We start from the raw sequence: 20,192 nt of genomic DNA on the forward strand, positions 1-20,192 counted from the left end.
ATCTCATGAAAAAATCAATAGCAGTGCCCATACTTTCGGACCATGAAGGTCATGAAATCAGGCAGCATAGAACTGATGAAGGAAAACAACCTTGTAACCTCCAAGATTGTAAAAAAGATTTAAAACTAGAGGAATTGTAAAAACCATTTAAAATCAGAGGAGGGTGTACCAACAAGTAGGATGCAGCACGGCATGAATTGTTGTTCAAAAGAACTGAAACCTAACATTTACCTACCACATCCTGAGTTCAGATTTTGGGCAACTGACAGTTTGCTGCCATTTGACCTTCCAATCCATCATCAGAAGACTCCAGGGGCAAGAATTTTTGTTTTGTCATAATTCGAAGCATATGTTAAATGTCAAAATCTCACAAAGAGCATGGGAACCAACTTGTAATATATTATCATTCTAGTTGTTGACAAGGAAAACCAGTGTTACAAGTGAAAGGCACACCCATAGGATGTGGTATAGGAAGGTACACCAGAAAATGCTTTAAGTTGGTACTTTAGTGAACTTGGCAACAAAAAGACCACTAGTTTGCGAAGTTGCAGGATCAAATCGCAAGGTTTTGGGGATGCCACCACTTCTGCAGGGCCAATTATTGGCTGAATCAATCTTTTGTAAATCTGCAAGTTGCAAATGTGACATCAGGGGATAATTGGGAAAGCAATAAGCAACATGTCCAGATGCCCATCAAAGAAATTTGTCGTCAGCTTGAATGAACTAAGACGAATATCATATAGTATCAACAGGCACTTCAATTCTCCGCCAAAAGAAAATTACTCGATCCTTATTTTACACATTTCTAAGTCAGATTTGGTGGAATAATTTCAACATCGGAACAAAGAAGATAATTTATTTTATATAATTTTCAAAGAAGAACATTTGTGTGTTTATAGTCTTACAAAAATTCCATATTCTTTCACTTTTTCAATTTTATATTTTGCAATTCTTTTCTTGATTCTGTCTTTGCATATTTGTTGATTCAATAGATTTTAATATCTTTTGTTTTATTAGTTACCACTTCTCTAATCTTGCCTACATCGAACAATTTGTCACCTAATTCCTATGAGACTACAACAGTCATTCTTTAGCTTTTCTTAAGACTGTTGAAAACTAAAATCAATCCTTACAAACCCTCACAAAAGAAGACTGGACTTAGACATTAAGGCCCAGATGTGTTGAGACTAAATGGAACATCATTTAAGATGGTGCTAAAAATCCAGAATACATTCAGGATGAGGCTGGTCTAGACAATCCAGTTAAACTCTGGACAGTGGACACTACATTGGTCCAGTCCACTGGGCTAACTGCAAGAAGACCAGGCAAGGAAAGTCATAGTTGGGACCATATTGCTGCGCCAGATCTGGTCGCTCGCTCGCTCTAGTCTCAACTGGGCTGATTTTGCTCCAAGCTCATGAGGACATAAGGAAAAACAATTGCTTGGGACATTAGATTTCTCTGTAAGCTAGACATGTTTTTATCTGTAAGATTCACTTAACCACATTCAAAACAACTACTAAGTACTATTTAGGAAAACTACAACAACCAGGATAAGCACTCTAAATGAGAAATATCAATCCTACTCTGCAAACTAAAATACAAAGGAATTACTGAAGTGAGCAACACAATTTGTACCTGCTGAGGGGTGTGTTGAAAGGAATTGCTGAACCACATTCTCATTTTGTGCAACTGTCAAGCTATTTGAAGGAAAAAACAGTGGTTGTCACATAATATGACATGAAAATGCAAAATGAGAAGGTATAAATGTTGGCCAGTTTGAAATATGTATGAATCTGAGTTTGTAGTCCAATAAGAGCATGACTACATCTTAAGGTCCGATTGAAATTCTAAGCATTATACATAAAGGTTGTGGTAGGTTGTGATGAATCATTTTCCTAAATTGCTGCTAAAATTCCTGACAAGGTCAAGACTATACTTATAGGATGAGATAGTGGCATGAACAATAACATCATCTTTGAAGAGATTACTTACCTGCAGGTACTATATACAAGTGATCCACCAGTTTTCAATAATTTAAAACCATTTGTGATAAGACGTAACTGCATAGCAAATGAAGTTCATCAAACCATTTATTGAGAATATACAACAAAAAATTTCACTAGTAATGGAACATAAACTTCAGTGCAAGCACATGTTAATAAATATCTAATTGGATTTAAAATATAGATAGCTGGATTCCTGGATAGGGTGCCAAACTGCCAACCCTCTAAGCTAACATCAAGAATAGAAGTGGTACCTGAAGATGAAGCAGGTTGTCAGATCTTTCTGCATCAAGTACACGGCGATCTAAAGTTTTCCATCCCCAGAACTCAAATTTCTGAATGTGTTTTATGGATCCATCATGAGTACACTCTGCATCCACTAGGACCTGCATACATTTCATCCAAATTTGCAAACTAAGAAGAGATTATCAAATTTATGGAATAGGTTGCAAATGAAGAGCATAATTAGAAAAAGAAGACACGCAGCATAAAAAATTAAATAGAAGTATTTCAATGCTCCTACAAAAGGCGAAAAAGTATGACTTTTAAACCAAATCGAGGGCCTGGTTGATGGCTATCCGCTACTTCATTACCAACCACACTGCTTTGACGATTTGTCAAAATTAGCTTTTGGGAGAGCAAACAAGTCAAAAACACAAATCTACAATATTGTAAGCAGATTGTAAGAAAATGAAATGTGAAACTGGCGAATAGAATGCATTACATGCTAACTCACTACAAAGGAGATCATATTCAAGGAAGAAATGAAGTAAGAAGCATGTGCAGCTGGCTATGAGGGCATCAAATTTCCAGTTTCAGTATGCTGTTTCTTATTGCTAATTGTGAAGAATGCTTGCTACATGCTGTTCGAATATGATCTATCAGTTACCACACAAGATATTTTTCTCCTCTGCAGATGAAGGTAAAAACTTCAGTGCTATTATGTCACAAATGTTTTTCAGTTAAAGTTATCCCAAGTGCATTTATTGAAGGAAAATAGTAATAACTCAACAGTATACAATATAATCCAAGCAAAAGATGCTATGAGGTTAAAATGGAATACCTTATCATAGCCAGATGTACTGGCTTCATCATCAGCTGACGGACAAAGGACATCACATTTACGCAGGCCAACTAATCCTGAATGTTTGCCATAGTATATCAGTTCAGGTTCTGAAGTTAAATGTAGGTGTTGTGAACTGGTAGCATTTGCTTTCTTAGTCTTTTGTCGATCCTTCCATGATCTCTTTGAAGTCCACTCTGAGAATGTACTTCCATTTTCTTCGAGGTCAATTGACCCTGTGACAGATAGCAAGCAGATGTATCAGCTAATAAAATCCTTTATTATTTCCTGTGTTCCAAAACAAGAAACATAAAAGGGCAGGAGTTCTTTAAAACAAGAATACCTTCCATTCTTCGCAGGCTGAAGTTCACAGGTAAAAGGGAAAACAAAGTTCCATCAGCAACAAAGAGCCGAGTATGATCTCCAAGAGAATACTTCTGCAACATTGTACGACAGGCTGCAAGACGGTGCTTTGCAACATCAACGCCAGTCAGAGAACCTGTGCTTCCAAGCATATCTGCAAGCATGCAAAGCTTTGCACCTTGCATAGCATATATGGGCATCATTAGCGCAGTGAAAAACATCAATATCACAAATAAGTTTATATGATCTCAACTTGGTGCATATGGAAATAAATGCCAAAATTTTTGAGAATGTGCAACCTTCTCTTCGAGTGTGGTTGACAAAGTTCAAAGTAGTAGTAGCTTTGCACATGCATAGAGTCAATTGTAGCACTAGAGCTATTGTTTTCCTCTGGCTAGACATCCTCTCCTAGTCTCCCCCCCCCCCCACCCCTGTCTTTTAATTCTTTCTATCCTCTCTGCTTTCTCAGCAGACAGGTCAGTTTAGTTTAATTTTCCTTTGCACCTTTTGTACAGTTTGCTCCTTCTAATAAAATCTCTAGGGGGCTTCTCCCCCACAGTTTCCAGTAAAAAATCACAAATAAGGAAAGGTCTAACACAAGCTACAGGACTAATAGCAAGAAACTCCAATAAAAATTTATAATTAGACATGTTTATTGAAGTTGAGACTCTGCCAGTCCAAAAATAACAGGAATGTAACACCCCCGTTGTCTGGAACTCTGGAATCTGGATGCAACTGAGTGCTACTAGGATGTAGAAAGTCCTAATCTAGCAGTCTTTATAAATGTAACAAATAATTCTATAACAGTAATCTATTAGGAAAAAATATTTGAGAAAGATGAATAAGTACAGCTAGTCAGCTATAGGCCCACATCTCATGAGTAACATTTTATTTTAGGGATGAAGCGCACACATATACGAAGGATACAACAGGTGCACATATCCACATATACTGGGAAAAACACAACACTACATGTTACAGCCTTACAGGCATCATGCCGTAGCACACACACATTACTGTAATCCCGTACACTGGAGACCATGGTATTAGAAGAAAGTATAGCTGGAAGCAGTTCATAAGAGTAGAACGTGTGGCAAAATAGGCACCATTAGGCAAAATAGTTATCTAACCAAAGATCAATCAGTCTGAAACAGACTTCATGCTCTTATTGTTATGGATAAAAGTATAAAACTAGTTCTTGCTATGCTGCGACATTCATGCAGTTCAAGAAACAAACACGTTGGTGGTTATGGTATCCATTTGACACTAGGAGAACAATGCTCCAATGTATATAAAACAAATGATAGGTATAAATAATTACCTGGGGCAGCACAGAGATCAAGAACATGGTCTCCAGGTCGAACATCAAGTGCTAATATAGCAGCTCCAGAAGCGGCATCGATTCCATATATCTAAATGCATTTAAAATATGCTTAGCTCGAAGGAACAAACAAAAAAAAGGGCATGATAAAATGATAAAACAATAGGTTTGCCATGGAGAACTCCAGCTTATGCCGCAAATAGCAACAGGGAATAAATCCGTTACAATTCAGGTGCCTACAAAAGAAGTACTCTCACTCTATTGCATTGAACAGATTCCACACGAGTTGTACTTACACCGCATTGTTGAGAACAGAGTGCAGTGTATCTCATTTACCGATTTAATTATATTTTATGGCATCTGGTCTAACATATATTTTTTTAAAAGAAAACAATACGAAACAAGTACAAGTAGTACAGTTTTACATGTAACGACACCTTTTAAAGGTAACGGATTTAACATCATACGACAGATACCATCAGCTTATACTAGCCTGATGTAATCGTTCAAAGATAAGCAAACCATTGTGTTATACCAGCATTTAACATGACAACTGAACAAGCAAATACAAATTTCGTCTCACCTTCCCTTGCTGATAAGCCTTGGAGCCAGCAATCTGAATTTCGGGTGGGATGGCATAGAAACCAGGCAGCCATGAAACCTTCTCTAGAGCACACTTCAACTCGCATTCGATCTCTGCAATCTGGGACTCCATGCCTGGTTTGAGCCTTGGGATTAGAAAAAACAAATCAAGCTCCCTCTTTCACATACTTGGAAAAAAGAGCAAAACTAACAACAAACAAGCAAGCGTCGCAACAAAGTGATCCTCAACCAGTGAACAGGTGCAGGGCAGCAAGGATAGGGTCAGTGTTGGGCTGAGCCTCCTCACCTTATGTAACGCGGGATGGTGGCTACCATGGAATACACCGACGGGTCCAGGCCATTCTCGCTGAGGAACTCGAGGAAGGCGGCCGGCAGCGGCAGGGAAGCCTTCTGATGTTCTTCTTTGCGATCGGAAACGGAACTCTCTGAAGAACCCATCTCTTCCATTCTCGCAGGATCGATTTTCCACGAGAAGAAACTGCGCCGCAACTCAAAAACTTGAGAATCTTGAGAGCAACAGCTTCAAAACCGAAGTCGAATTCATTTCAAATTACTTGATTAAATGGCGCGCGAACGGACCTGGGCCTCGAGGATGAGCGGCGTGTCGGTGCACAAGGCCCGCCGCCGCCGTGGGGGCAGGTCGCGGCAGCAACCGCTCGCTCTGCTGCCCCACGCTGCCGACGCCAAGGCCTGCTCTGTAGCGCGCCGCCGCCGCTCGGGAGGGAGGGGTTGGACTGGGTCCGGCGGTCTGGCCCGACACGGTCGGGCTCAACCCAGTTGAGGCAGACCCAAATAAACCCCATGGAGGAACATCCTCTCATGTAACGGCACACATCAGCTCGTACATAAGTTATGTCACCATAACGTGATCGCTGACATATAGATCATGTATGTCAGTGATGTAATGTTACATAACCTATATTCAAATAAACCTAATAAGAAAGAGATCATTTGATATAATATCATACAGTATCGTGACGTGTTTGCTGATATATGAGTCACATATGCCAACAACATCACACGGTCGCTGATATATAAACCAACTCTCAATAGGCCCACGTGTCAACGATAAAATCACCCAATCATGTTTAGATAACCGTTTCCAATGGGCCAGTGACAAACGTGTTTGAGTCAATTCAAGTGTTTTCCCATTCAAAAATTTGGTTTAAAAATTCTTAAACAATACACATGAGTGTAACAGCATACAGCTGCCGGTACATAAGCCATGTCATCGTGACGTGATCGCTGACATATATGTCATATATGTTAGTGATGTAACGTCACATAATCGTTGAGACAGACTCAAATAAACCTAATAGGAGGAAGATCATCTGAAGTAACATCACACAATCGTTGATACATGAATCACGTTATCGTGACGTGTCGCTGACACATTGACACATGAGTCATATATGTCAACAACATCATACAGTCGCTGACATATAAATCAACTCTCAATAGACTCATGTATCAGCAATAAAAGTCATCTAGTGCAATTATGTTAAGATAACCGTTTTCAATGGACCAGGTGACATGCGTGTTTGAGTTAATTCAAGTGTCCCATTCAAATATTTGGTTTAAAAATTCTTAAACAATACACATGAGTGGTGATGACTGATGAGTCTTATTATTTTGATTTTTTTTAGATAGAAAATCGTAATTTCCAATTTTGATAGTCACATCGTAAGTACTAAAAAGGGCATTGCACAAATTTGCAGCAGTTCTAATCTGAATAATTAGAAGATCTTTTTTTTTGGCATACCAATAAGGCAATACCAGTACACCATGCAGTTCAACTTCTGTGCCAACAGCCCAACAAACTCTCTTGCATCTTGCAACTTGCATAGCAGAAAAAACATCCTTCATAGAAACTATCAACACGAAAAAAGCTGAATTCAATGGATTACATACATCACATTCTTTGCTCTGTCAAAAATTAAATTGTCCTTCCAAACATACTTCATACATGGGCACACCTTAGTTCGCATGATCTCCCAAAAACAAAGTACAGATAACGATTCAGGGCTGCATCTTTTGGAGCACCTGTGAATTGCTACAACAGTTTAAACGACAAAATAAAACAATTCTACGTAACCTAATTGATCTGTATGATGTGCTCCCACCGTTTTGAGCAACAATGGTACAAATGGTATGGTAATGCCTGGACTTCTTGAGCGTCATTGTACAAAATGTCTTCCCTGACTATTGGCAGGAAGAAAAATAATGTATTGTCCGAGGAGGCTGGCCTACTCAGCAAAAAGCGAGAGCTCGCTTCTCCTGGGTCACAAGTAAATGCAAACATCAGGAATTTTCATTGATGACATATGCGTGCACTGTGCAGTAACGTCTGCAATGTATATTACCTTCCCTGAAGAAATCGTATCAAAACCTCACTACTTTGGATGTTATGAATCTTCTTTTGTAGAGTTCATTAATGGCTCAACGTCTCGAGGGCTGCCTGTACTGACTTTGTTCTCGTCACCCTGCTGCTGGTTTGCTTGAGGTTTCACCTTGAGCTTGTGATTGTTATATGCAACAACACCTGCTATGGCTGCAGATTGCAGGATTTTAGTGATGGTTTTAATTATGCAAAGCTCTCATATGGATAAAAAAAAAAGGAATAAAGCCAAGACCCTAAATAACTTTAAGAATAAAAGGTCATCTAGTACAGAAATTTCAACTTTACGCATCAATATAAATACTTTATAGTACTAAAAAATTGAAGTAAAAAATGATGAGATATCCATCTAGGTACTACCAATATGCATAACTAATGAGAAAACTGTTGTACCAAATTGGTTCCCTTATGTCCCCCTAGGGATCTAACTACCTCCAAATACATTTCTAGGAAAAAGTTTGGCTTCAGAGTGGAGAAGAGTGTGAAACTATAAAGATTCACAAAATGTTGCAACCCAGGTAAACAAAATCATGTAAAACCATTTGGGATGCGAAAAATTACCAAATAGATCTATCAGCAAAGACTAATCATGAAGTAAAACAATTCAGATTCATCAGTGGAATACCTATGGCATAACCAACTATGTTTATGAAGGTAAGCTGTGTATCAGCAAAGATAGCAGCCGACAGCAGAACCACGGACCAATCCCTCACAACTCCAGTAACACGAGCTGTCAGCGCGCTAGTCCGAGATATGACAAGGAAAACAGACAGGTTGAGTACGAAAGTGCACATGCAATTTAGAAACAATGTAAATGGCGGAAGGTTCCACGAAATACTAGCATCCATCTTTGGCTTCTCTAAGAACAACCAGGGAATAAAGAGGCACACAGCACTGCAGGAAAAATCATAGATGAAGTTAAAACAATAATCAGTATTTTCAAGTTAATTAATAAGAAGAGCAAATGGACAACATACCTGCAAGGGCTAACATAGAACATCATGGATATCAAGTTCAGCTTGACACCCTTTTTCTTCAGAAATATCTCAATGAAGATAAGCCTAAGGGCTTCTGCAACAACTCCACCCATCTGGTAAACCACTCCAACCCAACTAATTGTAATTTCACCAACAGAAGCCACAATAACTCCAACGCTGATGACAGACATGATAGCAAGCATTTTACAACTCATTTCTTCCAGGCCAAATGCTGCTCCAAGGAGAAACACAGCTACAGGCACTGTAATGTTCAATAAAGAGCATCTTAGCATCACATGTAAAAGTTGCAAAAATCTATGCTTGTCCATCTCAATCTAAACCCAGAGTAGCACACATACTTATTGCCTTCAACATCTGTGCAAATGCAACGGATATGTAGAGGTATGCACTGTTCCCTAGCCAAAGTGTCATTGCAAACATTGCTCCAATTGGAATGACTGAACTGATATATCTGAAAGTTCAGGTAAACTGGTAAGAAAAAATATCGCAATTCTAGTACTTACTATGAACAAAACAGAATAATGAATCCAGCACAACTCAAGCAAGCAATATGCCCACAGTTCAATATTAAATTTAACCTATCCAGAAGGATATGCGGCATACTCATTCTAAAATTCAGATTCAACTTAAAAGCATGTTCCAATTACCTAGTATTGTAATTCAGATCCTACCAAAAACGAATGACAATCAATATGCTCTACATTTTATGCCACCAACTTTGACATATGCTTATCCAGTTATTCCCTAAATCAGAATCTTCAGGGTGTGCTATTTATCCAAAAAAAAATACTCACTCATTGATCTCGACTTCTTTAAGTTTCCCTTTCCTTGTGAGGTTGCTAATCCATTTACTTTGATGAAAACTAACCTTATTGTTTAAGGAAAAACTGGTATTTCTGCAAGGAGCTTTTTTACCATCCTTGGAAAGGTACCAAGAGGTAACACTAAATATAATTTGGAAGGTACCAAATTTTAGTACCTCCCAAGTTATAATTTTGGCACCTCGTGGTACCTTTCCAAAGACCATAAAAAAGCTCTTCTGCAAGACCTTAGACATCAATCCTAGAATAACATCATTGTGTCTTCCTGATCTGTTTATATAAGGCAAGATAGACATGTATGCATGTGTCTTATGGTTGGATAATGGAATCATTCCACAGAAAACTAATGAATAAGAAAGTAGTTTAGAATTCTATGAGATTAGAGTGAGCCAAGACTCACATATCTGTAGTCATTCCCTCCTCAATCTTTATGATCTGGGAAACATCATCAAGATAATGGGAAATAATAAGTGTGTACCCAGATGTACATAATAACAAGGGAGCAAATGGAACCACATGAAGGCTTAGGTATTACACTGCTAACTAGTGATTAGAAAGCAAATTGTGTCATTTTAATGCACATGAATAAGTACCTTGAAAACCTTCGCAACAGCAAAGCACACTACAGATGAGAAGACCATGTGCAACAGAGTTAGGGCCACTGGATAGGGGAAATTGATCTCTTTTGAGGATAAGATCCACTGCATGAAGCCAAACAAAGTACTTACAAGGTTGAAAAAACAGGGAAAAAATAATGTTGTTAGCAACATCAACGAAGCCACTTCAGAGCCGGTCATCATAAAAGAAAAAAGTTACCCAAAAGGCTGTTCATTGCCATCACAGATTTAAAAGTTTGAATTCGTAGCAATAATGAAGTTCCATGCAAATTCTAACGTAGGGAGATTACATTAGGGCAAGATAATTTGCTACTGTACCAAAACTACTATTCAACAAACTACAAGTAATTTTGTGGAATTCGCACATGTTGAGTCAGAGTGTGGCAATTGAACCCAGAATCCTGATTTACAACGGGAAGTCAAGCAAACCGTGTCCTCAAGGGCCCTAATTGATGGTGATTAATCCAATAAAAACATGAGTAATCCATGTTCACCCTCATATCTGCGCGTACGGAAAAGCCACCACCATCATTTGCCATATAATATTTTGAAGTGTTCTTAGTCTTGTTTATACTGAATATTGAAATTGAACCAATGGAATAAGTGGAAAGTGTTGATTTCTAAATTTCTATGAGGTGATCAATCAGAAACTATCCAATTTGTCCCAAAAAAATATGTGAACTTTGACAAGCGCCCACTGCCCAGGTGTTGATTTCCATGTCACATGGTCTATCTTCTGGAACAGGTTTTTGTGTTAAACAAAACACAGATTAAAATGTTCTCAAAGCTCCTGCCATTGGCAAAGCAATGGCACCACAAACCTGGTCACTGGAAATAAATTCTTCAAAATTTCCAATACAACAAGTAATAGTGCCAAAAAAGGAACTCTATATCCCTCGGGTATCACTGCACCAGACCAGACTAATTGCCACATGTTTTTCGGTTCCCAACTTTAGCAGGAAAAGGAAGATCCAATTTCTTATTATTGAAGCAGCTACGTGCTGTCACGTGACAAGCAAGTCAAGCCGTCCCAACAAAAGAGATCCGCGTTTCGTGAGCAAATCAACCAAGCAAGCAACAAACTGAGCCCGCAACGTTCCCCAGATCTCAAACTGCTGAAGACTAAAATGACGGGAAAGGGATCTTCACACAAACATTCACGAAGTTCCGTTGAAGTCTAACTAAGTGGGTAGAATAATCGGTCCCCAAAACTATAATTTTCTCATGCAATTTGGTAGTTATTTAGATTTTGACGAGCTACAGGAGCAATTACTTATCTTTTGATTACCCTGAGAGCAACAGAAGCAGTAACTGATTCAGTCACAAATATGAGAGGGCGACGAGCATCACATGATGGTGATATGGCCGAAGCCGAACCAGAACTCAAAGCTCAAACTTTCCTCCATGATCACGAACAATCCCAGTGCACTTACTCCGCAGCACAGAGACGCCATCCACTCAAAACTTAAATTCTCCAAATCAAATGCGTTCCGGCATCATCAGAAAACCCCATCTCCTCTACCCCGCGAGGAGACGCCGACGAATCAGCACGGACTCCGCCCCCGTGGACGCTAAGCCAAGCAAAAACCCTAGAAATCAGCGAATCCCATCGGCGCCCAACACGTCCAGCCAGAATCTCAAAATTCCGAAATCCTACCCGTCCCGCTCCCGCACCGGAAATGAGCGAGCCTGCGAACCGATAGCGAGCGCGACGGGATACAGAAGAGCGGCGGGCCAGAACGGAGGGAGTGGGCGTGGGGATGCTTGCCTTGTTGAAGAAGATCTGGCCGCTGGAAATGGCGATGTAGAAGAGGAGGTGGAAGTAGGTCACGGCGGCGTCCCTCCACGCCGCCGCCGCCCGCGGCGTCGCCGGCGAAGGCTTCCCGCCATTTCTCTCCATGGGACTCGTCGCGGCGTGCTCCCGCCCTCAAGGAAGAAGGAAGCCGAGCCGGCCGATTCAGAGCTCAGATCTGCGTCCCGGCTCGCTGCAGGTGGGCCCCACCGGAGCGACGCTTTTGCTTAGGAAGTCAAAATTAGGCGAGTCAAAGGTTACGTGCATAATGCTACTGGCGACTCTTTATTTATGGACTCTTCTTATATATTTTAAGTCAAAATTAGGCGAGTCAAAGGTTACGTGCATGATGCTACTGGCGACTCTTTATTTATGGACTCTTCTTGTATATTTTATAATTTTTTATCTATTTTTTTAATATGAATCTTAATGAAAATGAATGATACTAATAAATCACGTATATGTACGTGAAAATTCCACTTAATTAGTTAGTATTAAAGATGAACAGCTGGGCCGTACTTATTGAGCTGATCCGAGGCACGGCACTGTAGGTACAGTCCAGTCACGGCCCAGGCACGAGGTTAGACGAGCCAGATCATGTCTGGATCGACGCCTTGGCACGGTGGGCCAGCATGGCACGGCCTGATTTAGATGGTTCAGCACGGGCACGACCCACCCTGCGTCGCACCGGCCGGTCGCGCCGCCCGCCCCTGCATCGCCTCGCCTCGTCGCACGTCCCTGCGTCGCCTCGCCACTCTTCCCGGTCGCCTCGGCAGCTCCTCGCCCCACCCCGGCTGCTGCTCTCCCCTACGCTGCCTCGCCACTCTGCTCGGTCGCCCTAGCAGCTCCTCGCCCTGCCCTGGCTGCCGCCCGTCCTTGCCCCGCCCCAGTTGTCACCCGCCCCTGCCCCACCGTCCCCGTCCCACTCCGCCGCCTGATCGCGCCCACCTTGCCCAATCCCACTACCCAGCGGCCCCGCACAGTCCGTCCTGCTGCAATTGTACTTTACGGGTCGTGCCGTGGACCGAGGGCGCGGCACGCGAGCTAGTATGGTATAGCCCGTTACAATATTTGAGCCTATCAAGCCACGCCGTAACCATGCCGACCTGACCCGACTGACCCATTTAACATCTCTATTTAGCATCTTCACATTGCGATAAACAAGGACGACGATGTGGCTGCCAAATCCAAGAAGATGGCAAAAACAAGATGAAAAAAATCGTTTAGCCGGGAGTATGTTAGCAATCAATTAGATAAGAGACACTAGGAGGCTACAACCAGAGAAGAAGATTTAGAATCGAGGGTAGCCACATAATAGGCACTCGAGTCCGAGACAAAGAAGATAGCTCTGATGCCCAAGATGAGATGAATAACATGAGCACATGGAAAAGTTGAAAAATGCATGTTTGTACGTTGAAGATGAGATGAATAACATGAGCACATGGAAAAGTTGAAAAATGCATGTTTGTACGTTGATGCCTCGATCCAAACAAGTGCTCTGCCCGTTTCGCACGGTTTATCTGTGTCAAAATGGAAAGCAAGTATAGTTACTGCATTAGACAGTATAGTTGAAGTACCTACATTAGACAATATAGTTGAAGGGAATGCGTTTCTCCGCAAAGCGTGCTAGGGTAACAACTTTCTCCATACAAGTCAAAACACTTGGAGTTAGCCAGAGAGAGTGGTGAATGAGCCACGGCAAAATTTGGCTTGGTTCTTCCTTCCCATAGTGGCAAAATCCCCTGCAAACTTCTCTCTCGGCTCGGGGAACAAATGCATCCACTCTGATTGCTCCAGCATGCTGCGCAACGTGGTGCATATCATGACGGCCTTGTACATATGAAAGTTCAAAATCGCTAGTCTAACGAGACGTTGATCGTGAGGCTGGACTCAGTGCTGATGGTCTCCTTGTTCGTGGCGCCGGCGGGGTGATCGGCGCACTGCAGCATCAGCCTCAGATGCACCGGCTTCATGAAGATCAGATCCCTTGCGTCCTCGCAGTGCTCCATCAGCAGCTCGACGCCAGCGTGCTCCTCGCGGTGCTGGCACCGGATGATCCTCTTGACCAGCGCCTTCTGATCCCCGCAGTCATCTTTCGCTCTGTCGATCTTCAGGTACAGCGCAGCAGAAGCCACCAGCTGCAGATAATATATGGTAATGTCCAAGTAATGTAAATGTAAGAATTTAGCATTGAGTAGTCTTAAGAGGAAAAGAGTCACACCTCACACGTCCCAGGGCTGACGTTAACCGCACAGGTGAAATGCACTCTTCTCTTGTCTTGGTAGCTTCGATCTGCAGGTTTATTGTCACCTTCATGTGGGGTAGGTTCCTCAGCAACTTCAGAAAAAGCTAGATTGTCTAACTCATCGTACCACTGCTGTGCTATACCAACCTGATAGCATGCGCATTCACATAGGATGAGACTCTTGCCAACTAGGTTTGGACTAACAATCAAAAATCGCAGGCCAACAAGAGAAAAAGGATGCTTTTTACCTTTTCTGTGGTCGTGTCTGGTCCATCAGAACCGGAAATCTCAGCGCCAGATCCCCTTACTTGGCGCCAGATGCAAGTCTCCGCCAAAGGTGCGGCAAGTTCAGTGTGAACTGGAACGTCTACATAAACTGTGATATTGCATTTTCCTGTTAAATAGAACAACTCGAGTTATGGAACTATCTTACCATACTACAGTGCAATGTTCCACCAAATGGGAGAACAAACAGAGTTCCTCTTGAGATTATGAATCCGAGTACCTCAGGAATTTTCATGATTATTTTTAGTGTAGTGCCCATTCAACTCTTGAAGTTCTTTTGTTATGCAGTTGCAGTAGCAATATAGAAATACAGATAGCTCCTATTGCAACTTCTATTGTCAAATCAAAATATTGAGAATTGAAGGCACAACAGTTAACAAAAAATGTGGAAAGCACAGGTAACGAGTAGCAAACAGTATCATTTTCTCTGAGGTAATAAGCCTTCCGTACTGCAGTCACAGCGAAAAAGGTAGAATGATGCATCTAACTATTGCAAATAAGCATCACATATATGCAATAACAACTATCAACACTAAGCATTTACTACCAAACATATTATCAGAAGAAAACAGGCAATATGACAATTACCAGGAAGCACATCTACTTGCCGGATATGCTCTTGAAATTGTCCAGTTGAATGTCCCCTGCCAATTCGAGGTAATGACAAAGAAATGTCAGAACTATGAAAAGGAAGGCAGACTTCTGTCATCACTTCATAAGTAAGTCAATATCCATGCTTAATAGAGAATCAGCAGCTCACCAGGTTGATACTCTCTCGAGATTGCCAACAAACCAATATGGCAACCCAAGGACCTCGCAGTTAGAAAAATGAATATTTGAGGTGTTCTTGGTATCCAAGTCATGCTTCAAAACCCTTTGACCATCTTCAATGAAACGAAAAGGGATTGGAATCATTTACAATATAATTGAACACCAAAAGAAAGCCTTAATATCAAACAACTTAAAGATCAACCTGTATCACAGAAAACAATGTAATTCTGAAATCTTGAGACTGATGATACAAGTTCCTTGTTTGTGATCTTATCCAACGAATCAGAAGATTTTTTAGCAGTGGATGGCCAATTCGAGTGCATATCCTTGAGAAGGGCACACCTCTCATTTACAATTTGCTGATATGACTCTGTTGCTTCAGCTCTACCTTCACACAACATTAACTCAATGAGCTTGGAAAAGTTAAGACTAACACACACACACACACACACACACACACACACACACACACACACACACATATATATATATATATATATATAAAGTCATACTTACCTCTTCCAGTATCCTGTTTTTCGCCAGTTGATATTCTCAGGATCCATGGTGTTTCAAAACTGCAACATAGCAATAGTGTCGAAACTAAGAACTGTCTAAAAACTCAATAGCCAGGCCAATATGTCTGAAATGTGCCCGTATGCCACATTAGAAATAAAAAATAGTTTCTCGCAAAAAGAAACTAAAATATGCATTAAGCCATTAACCACTATTAACATCGGCCAAACACTAATGGAAAATTAGTACATTCTACTAATATGTGTTGTTCTCCCTCATATCAATCAAAAGAATGAACTGGAGGTATTTACAAAATTATCATTGAGCCTTACTATCAACATCAACATAAAACTGAGGATTAAGTTGAACTGTGGAAATTTACAACATATCAAGCCCCAAACCAGATGTTGCGTCAACATAGGAAGGGCGGACAAAATGCACAATATAAATCAGACCTCAGAATAATCAAATCGCTATGAAGTATAATATGAAAACAAGATAATCAAATTGGCACCTAAAAAGGTCAAGATGGAGGTGCTGAGAAGAGGCGCCTGCCTACCTGCGGTCCGCTACTAATAAGTCATCCTCTGAAATTTGTATCAAATGCCATGGAAGTGCTACTGAGTCTGCATCAAAATCTTTAATAGTTGGAGCAACTTCCTTTCTCAAACCAAGCTTATCCATAATCCAACTCCAGATGCCACTCCTTTTATCGAAGACTGGATAAACTGTCTCCAAAATTCTTCTTCCCAAATCTGCTTTTCTGACCGCATGATTCTGCAAAAGAATCAGAAAGGACCGAATCAGATAATTCTTTTGTGTTGCGGATAGTTGTAAATCTTCAAAAAATAAAGAGTACTAAAACACTGTAACTTCCACCTAACACTTAAGTATATTTCCAAACACCTTATATAGGCAAATCTACCGGGGATAATTACCTCTGAATCCACAATATATAGACAGTCTTCAACAGCATGATAAAATGATGCAGCTGGGTGCAAGAACTTGGCTGATTCAAATTCACCATCCTCAAAGCCTGGAGACGATCCAACCTGCAAAGTAAAACGTTAAATGCCAATTCATCATCCTGCATGGCTGCAGACCTTCAGCCCATATGGATAAGACTGGAACCCAAGTTAAGCAGCATGACATGCTTACTGATAAATTGACACTTACACAATCTAAAATCATCCCATCGCTGTTGCTAATGATGATTCTATGGTGGTTACTGTCAGAGATAAAAATGCGATCCCCATCTTCATCAACTGATACACATGCTGCAGCATATTAAATTGTAGGTTACCACTTCTGGATGCAAAAACCAAAGCTATACCTGATTTCAATGTCCACTATATATTTAGGCTGAAAACTTGAAGTTTAAATAATAAATTACATGAAGGAAGAAGCTGTAACTAAGTACCTGGATGGTAAAGTAGCAAGTTTCTGAAGGAACCAACATATGGCTCTTTGACAACATCTTCTTTCTGCCAAGAAACCCTTGATAGAACGTGTTCAGAAGGTTCTTTTAACACACTAAGTTCCTCTATGGCTGCATTCAATAGTGATTTAAAGGTTTGAGAAATGTTAGCAAATACTAAGGGCATCCAAGCAACATTGCAGCGAGAGAAGCTAAAGTGGTCAACAAAAATAGAAGAGCGAAATAGCATTGGTAGCATCAAGAATATAGCTAATGCTGTTCAGATTTTACCTTTAATCATGACCTCAGGCTCCTCACCCCACTTTGAGAATAGCATAGGGTCCTTAGAACCTTCAAGTAGCAAGTAGCAAGCACCTGTTATCTGAACACTCATCAAAATGACATTTCTTGTTTTAACCAAGTATTTTATATAATAGCTAAAACACACAAACAAATGTAACACAGATCTTCAAAGATTATATGGAGAGTTGGAGCCAGATTAGAAAGGTACATAGAAAATGCATAATTAAAACAAAATCTATGAACTACTTTTTTCGGATCTATGAACATTATGTACGGAAAATGTTATTGATCAAAGAAATATTTCCAAACTCCTCTAATAACGTGAAAATTGCAAGGTTGTGTGCCTTACATTGGAAATGTCTTTGTCTGACATCAGGATAGGAAATGTAATGTACTCATTCATTACTGTACGAACTGCTTGGCTTTGAGCAGCTAAGGAACTAATATCACTCCCATGTTGCACAGCAAAAACATTCAGACGTGGGTACCTAAAAGGGGAGGGATTAGAAAAGTTTTATCAAATGAATCTGGCAAGGTTTTACACAATTACCTCTGTTGAAGATATTTCAATCTTTCAAAAGCTTCTGAATGTTTGCTGTTGCTGTTTAATGCTTCAGAAGATTGATACAAAAGAATAAGATATATTCCTTCTTCATTCAAGGTTCTCCAAATGCCATTTGTGGCGTTCAACCAACAATGATTTTGTCCTGCATCACAAAAATAAAAGAAAGGGTTAAAGTATTGCAATGACCCCGATGAAAAGGATAAGCAGTTCAGCAAATTACAACCCATTACTCACAACTAGGGATAGACAAAGCTATCATCGTTCTGTAATGGGTATCAGACTAAAGTCCATTTCATCTTCCAAAAGAATTCCAAGGAAAAAAAATGTTGCAAACATGTCAATGGCAAACTGTCACTGGACCAAGGCTTACCAATCCTTTCTGAGTATGCACAGTAGTTTTGGTGGTTTTCTCTATATGTATTTTGTCTCTTGAATTCTAAGAACACATGATGAAATGACGCATAACTCCTGTAGTCTGGTAATCCTCACAAGCATCATTGAAAAGAGCCCTCCCGTTTCTTCATTTTCACTTGCTAAGGACATCATTTCCCTCCATAATCAGCAAGCTAATTAGGACGAAACAATGGCGCAACTACTCAACTCACTCGACTCAGGTAGTCAGGTCTAGCGAAAAGTGCTGGGTTTAATCCTATAACAAACAATGGCAAGTTAGCAATGACTCGTTGGACTTGATGTCGACGTCACGTTACCTTCAAGTTTCCCAAACGCGGACTTGATGAAACGCACGATCTCAGACTGCGCAGCGACAATGCAAGCCTCACTAGACGCCTCCGCCAAGGTACTCCCGGAGCTGCAAGACAGGAATCGCAGCTTTGTCAAGCAGCGACCAACTAGAACCAACAAGAAGCTAGCGAGGCGCGGTTACGCGGGTATCTCTACCTCGTAGCAGCTTGATGCGCCGCTCTTGTAGCCGTAGCAGCCGCATGCTGCCGCCGAGGAAGCCGGTGGCGCGGTTGGGAGCCGAGCCAAGCGGAGATGCAGCTGCCGCTCCCGCCACCTCCCCCGAGCTGGTTCAGCTTGGGCAGCGCACCCGGAGAGGAGGAGGCGGGAGCGGAGGAGAGGAGGCGGCGAGGGAGCGGCACGGCCGCGGGGTCGCGATGGCGCCTGAGGCGCCGTAGCAGCGCCGCGGCCGAGGCCTGCGCCATCGGAGTGAGGGAATCTCCCTCGCCAACACCGACGTCCCTCGCTAGGCGTGAGGATCAGCGGAGCAGCAGGCCGCGGCGGCCGGCGAGGAGGCGGCGCGGCGGGAGTGGAGGGGAAGGGAGGTAGGGCGAGTGGGAATTATGGCGAGTTGGTTTGGTTGGTTTTAGATGGGCCGGATCGTTGGGCTTAGTGGGCTGGGTTTTAAATGGGCCTATGATAACATTTGTGGCCCTAGTGGGCTTCAAGAAATGGGCTTGGACACCGAGCATAGAATTTTTTATTTATATATTTTTTAAATCCAAAAATTGCAAATATATAGTCCATTTTGAAATTTTGCAAGTGACAATAGTTGTTTGTTGAATTTTTTTAACCCATTTAATTTAAATCTATTATTTTAATATCAACTCCTCCCCAACTAAATTTTCAGCATCTACCTGTGTCCTAAAGCAAAAGGAAAGATCCTCAAATCCAATAATATATGGGATTTTCGCAGAGCTTTGCATCTTTATCAAACACGCGAATCTAGATAGGATTAGTCCATGCTAGAACATATGGTTGAGAAAGGGAGAATATCTTCCAAACAATTGGCGCACATATGCTGCTCCTTTCAGGCTTCTTTTTCTTGGACGGTAATCAGCTCCCTGCCAACGTCGGACACCTCACCATGATGTTTGACACCTTTTTTCTTGAGAACCTCACGCAAACGCATACACGTACTTACACCATTGTACGTACGTATTTATATAATATCTATAAGCACTATAAGCATCTATAAGCACTCGCTGTCGATAGATATATCATCTACTATTAAAAGAAAATCCCGTCTTGATGAAATATAAGAATAAATATGAGATTTGATCCTTAGTGATAGGAGTGTAATCGGATCAAATACAGACGGATATCACTGATCATGTATCCTATTTCGTATTTTTTCATCGAAATTGGAG

General features: G+C 41.1%; 3 protein-coding genes across 4 annotated transcripts; all 3 read right to left on the bottom strand.

Annotated features, from left to right (window-relative positions):
* Positions 1 to 381: 381 nt before the first annotated feature.
* Positions 382 to 6,176, bottom strand: LOC133898800 (rRNA (cytosine-C(5))-methyltransferase NOP2C-like). Of its 2 annotated transcripts, XM_062339542.1 has the most exons (10): positions 5,936 to 6,176; positions 5,643 to 5,834; positions 5,337 to 5,481; positions 4,754 to 4,844; positions 3,413 to 3,610; positions 3,070 to 3,305; positions 2,261 to 2,392; positions 1,996 to 2,063; positions 1,639 to 1,700; positions 382 to 626 (listed from the first exon to the last, which is right to left on the bottom strand). In XM_062339542.1, the coding sequence occupies exons 1-10, from the start codon at positions 6,157 to 6,159 to the stop codon at positions 493 to 495; spliced, it is 1,482 nt and encodes a 493-aa protein (XP_062195526.1). In that variant the 5' UTR covers positions 6,160 to 6,176; the 3' UTR covers positions 382 to 492. The 2 variants fall into 2 exon arrangements, with proteins under 2 accessions (XP_062195526.1, XP_062195528.1); XM_062339544.1 differs by lacking the exon at positions 5,936 to 6,176 and having other exon boundaries at positions 5,337 to 5,470; positions 5,643 to 5,781.
* Positions 6,177 to 7,246: 1,070 nt separating this feature from the next.
* On the bottom strand, positions 7,247 to 12,209 carry LOC133898801 (probable sugar phosphate/phosphate translocator At3g14410). The gene is made up of 8 exons (XM_062339545.1): positions 11,959 to 12,209; positions 10,167 to 10,274; positions 9,974 to 10,008; positions 9,091 to 9,203; positions 8,732 to 8,993; positions 8,380 to 8,648; positions 7,720 to 7,907; positions 7,247 to 7,633 (listed from the first exon to the last, which is right to left on the bottom strand). The coding sequence occupies exons 1-7, from the start codon at positions 12,088 to 12,090 to the stop codon at positions 7,762 to 7,764; spliced, it is 1,065 nt and encodes a 354-aa protein (XP_062195529.1). The 5' UTR covers positions 12,091 to 12,209; the 3' UTR covers positions 7,247 to 7,633; positions 7,720 to 7,761.
* Positions 12,210 to 13,515: 1,306 nt separating this feature from the next.
* LOC133899377 (uncharacterized) lies at positions 13,516 to 19,369 on the bottom strand. The gene is made up of 16 exons (XM_062340367.1): positions 18,982 to 19,369; positions 18,792 to 18,892; positions 18,067 to 18,223; positions 17,866 to 18,004; positions 17,505 to 17,595; positions 17,217 to 17,345; positions 16,973 to 17,073; positions 16,735 to 16,848; positions 16,356 to 16,573; positions 15,800 to 15,858; positions 15,486 to 15,671; positions 15,273 to 15,396; positions 15,101 to 15,156; positions 14,476 to 14,621; positions 14,204 to 14,374; positions 13,516 to 14,120 (listed from the first exon to the last, which is right to left on the bottom strand). The coding sequence occupies exons 1-16, from the start codon at positions 19,245 to 19,247 to the stop codon at positions 13,839 to 13,841; spliced, it is 2,340 nt and encodes a 779-aa protein (XP_062196351.1). The 5' UTR covers positions 19,248 to 19,369; the 3' UTR covers positions 13,516 to 13,838.
* Between the last annotated feature and the right edge of the window lie 823 nt (positions 19,370 to 20,192).

This window comes from Phragmites australis, chromosome 18 (assembly GCF_958298935.1).
Source record: "Phragmites australis chromosome 18, lpPhrAust1.1, whole genome shotgun sequence".
Lineage (NCBI taxonomy): Eukaryota > Viridiplantae > Streptophyta > Magnoliopsida > Poales > Poaceae > Phragmites > Phragmites australis.

Excerpts from the sequence above, each read along its gene's own strand:
- LOC133898800 (XM_062339542.1), bottom strand. The coding sequence starts at position 6,159 with ATGGGGTTTATTTGGGTCTGCCTCAACTGGGTTGAGCCCGACCGTGTC. Across the intron at positions 2,393-3,069 it reads GTACATCTGGCTATGATAAG|GTCCTAGTGGATGCAGAGTG; the intron begins GTATTCCATTTT and ends AAATGTATGCAG. Across the intron at positions 627-1,638 it reads TTCAACACACCCCTCAGCAG|ATTTACAAAAGATTGATTCA; the intron begins GTACAAATTGTG and ends TGCAACTTGCAG.
- LOC133898801 (XM_062339545.1), bottom strand. The coding sequence starts at position 12,090 with ATGGAGAGAAATGGCGGGAAGCCTTCGCCGGCGACGCCGCGGGCGGCG. Across the intron at positions 10,009-10,166 it reads CTGTTGCGAAGGTTTTCAAG|ATCATAAAGATTGAGGAGGG; the intron begins GTACTTATTCAT and ends GATGTTTCCCAG. Across the intron at positions 7,908-8,379 it reads CATAGTTGGTTATGCCATAG|CCATAGCAGGTGTTGTTGCA; the intron begins GTATTCCACTGA and ends TGCAATCTGCAG.
- LOC133899377 (XM_062340367.1), bottom strand. The coding sequence starts at position 19,247 with ATGGCGCAGGCCTCGGCCGCGGCGCTGCTACGGCGCCTCAGGCGCCAT. Across the intron at positions 17,074-17,216 it reads CTTGCTACTTTACCATCCAG|CATGTGTATCAGTTGATGAA; the intron begins GTACTTAGTTAC and ends AATATGCTGCAG. Across the intron at positions 14,622-15,100 it reads GCAAGTAGATGTGCTTCCTG|GAAAATGCAATATCACAGTT; the intron begins GTAATTGTCATA and ends TCTATTTAACAG.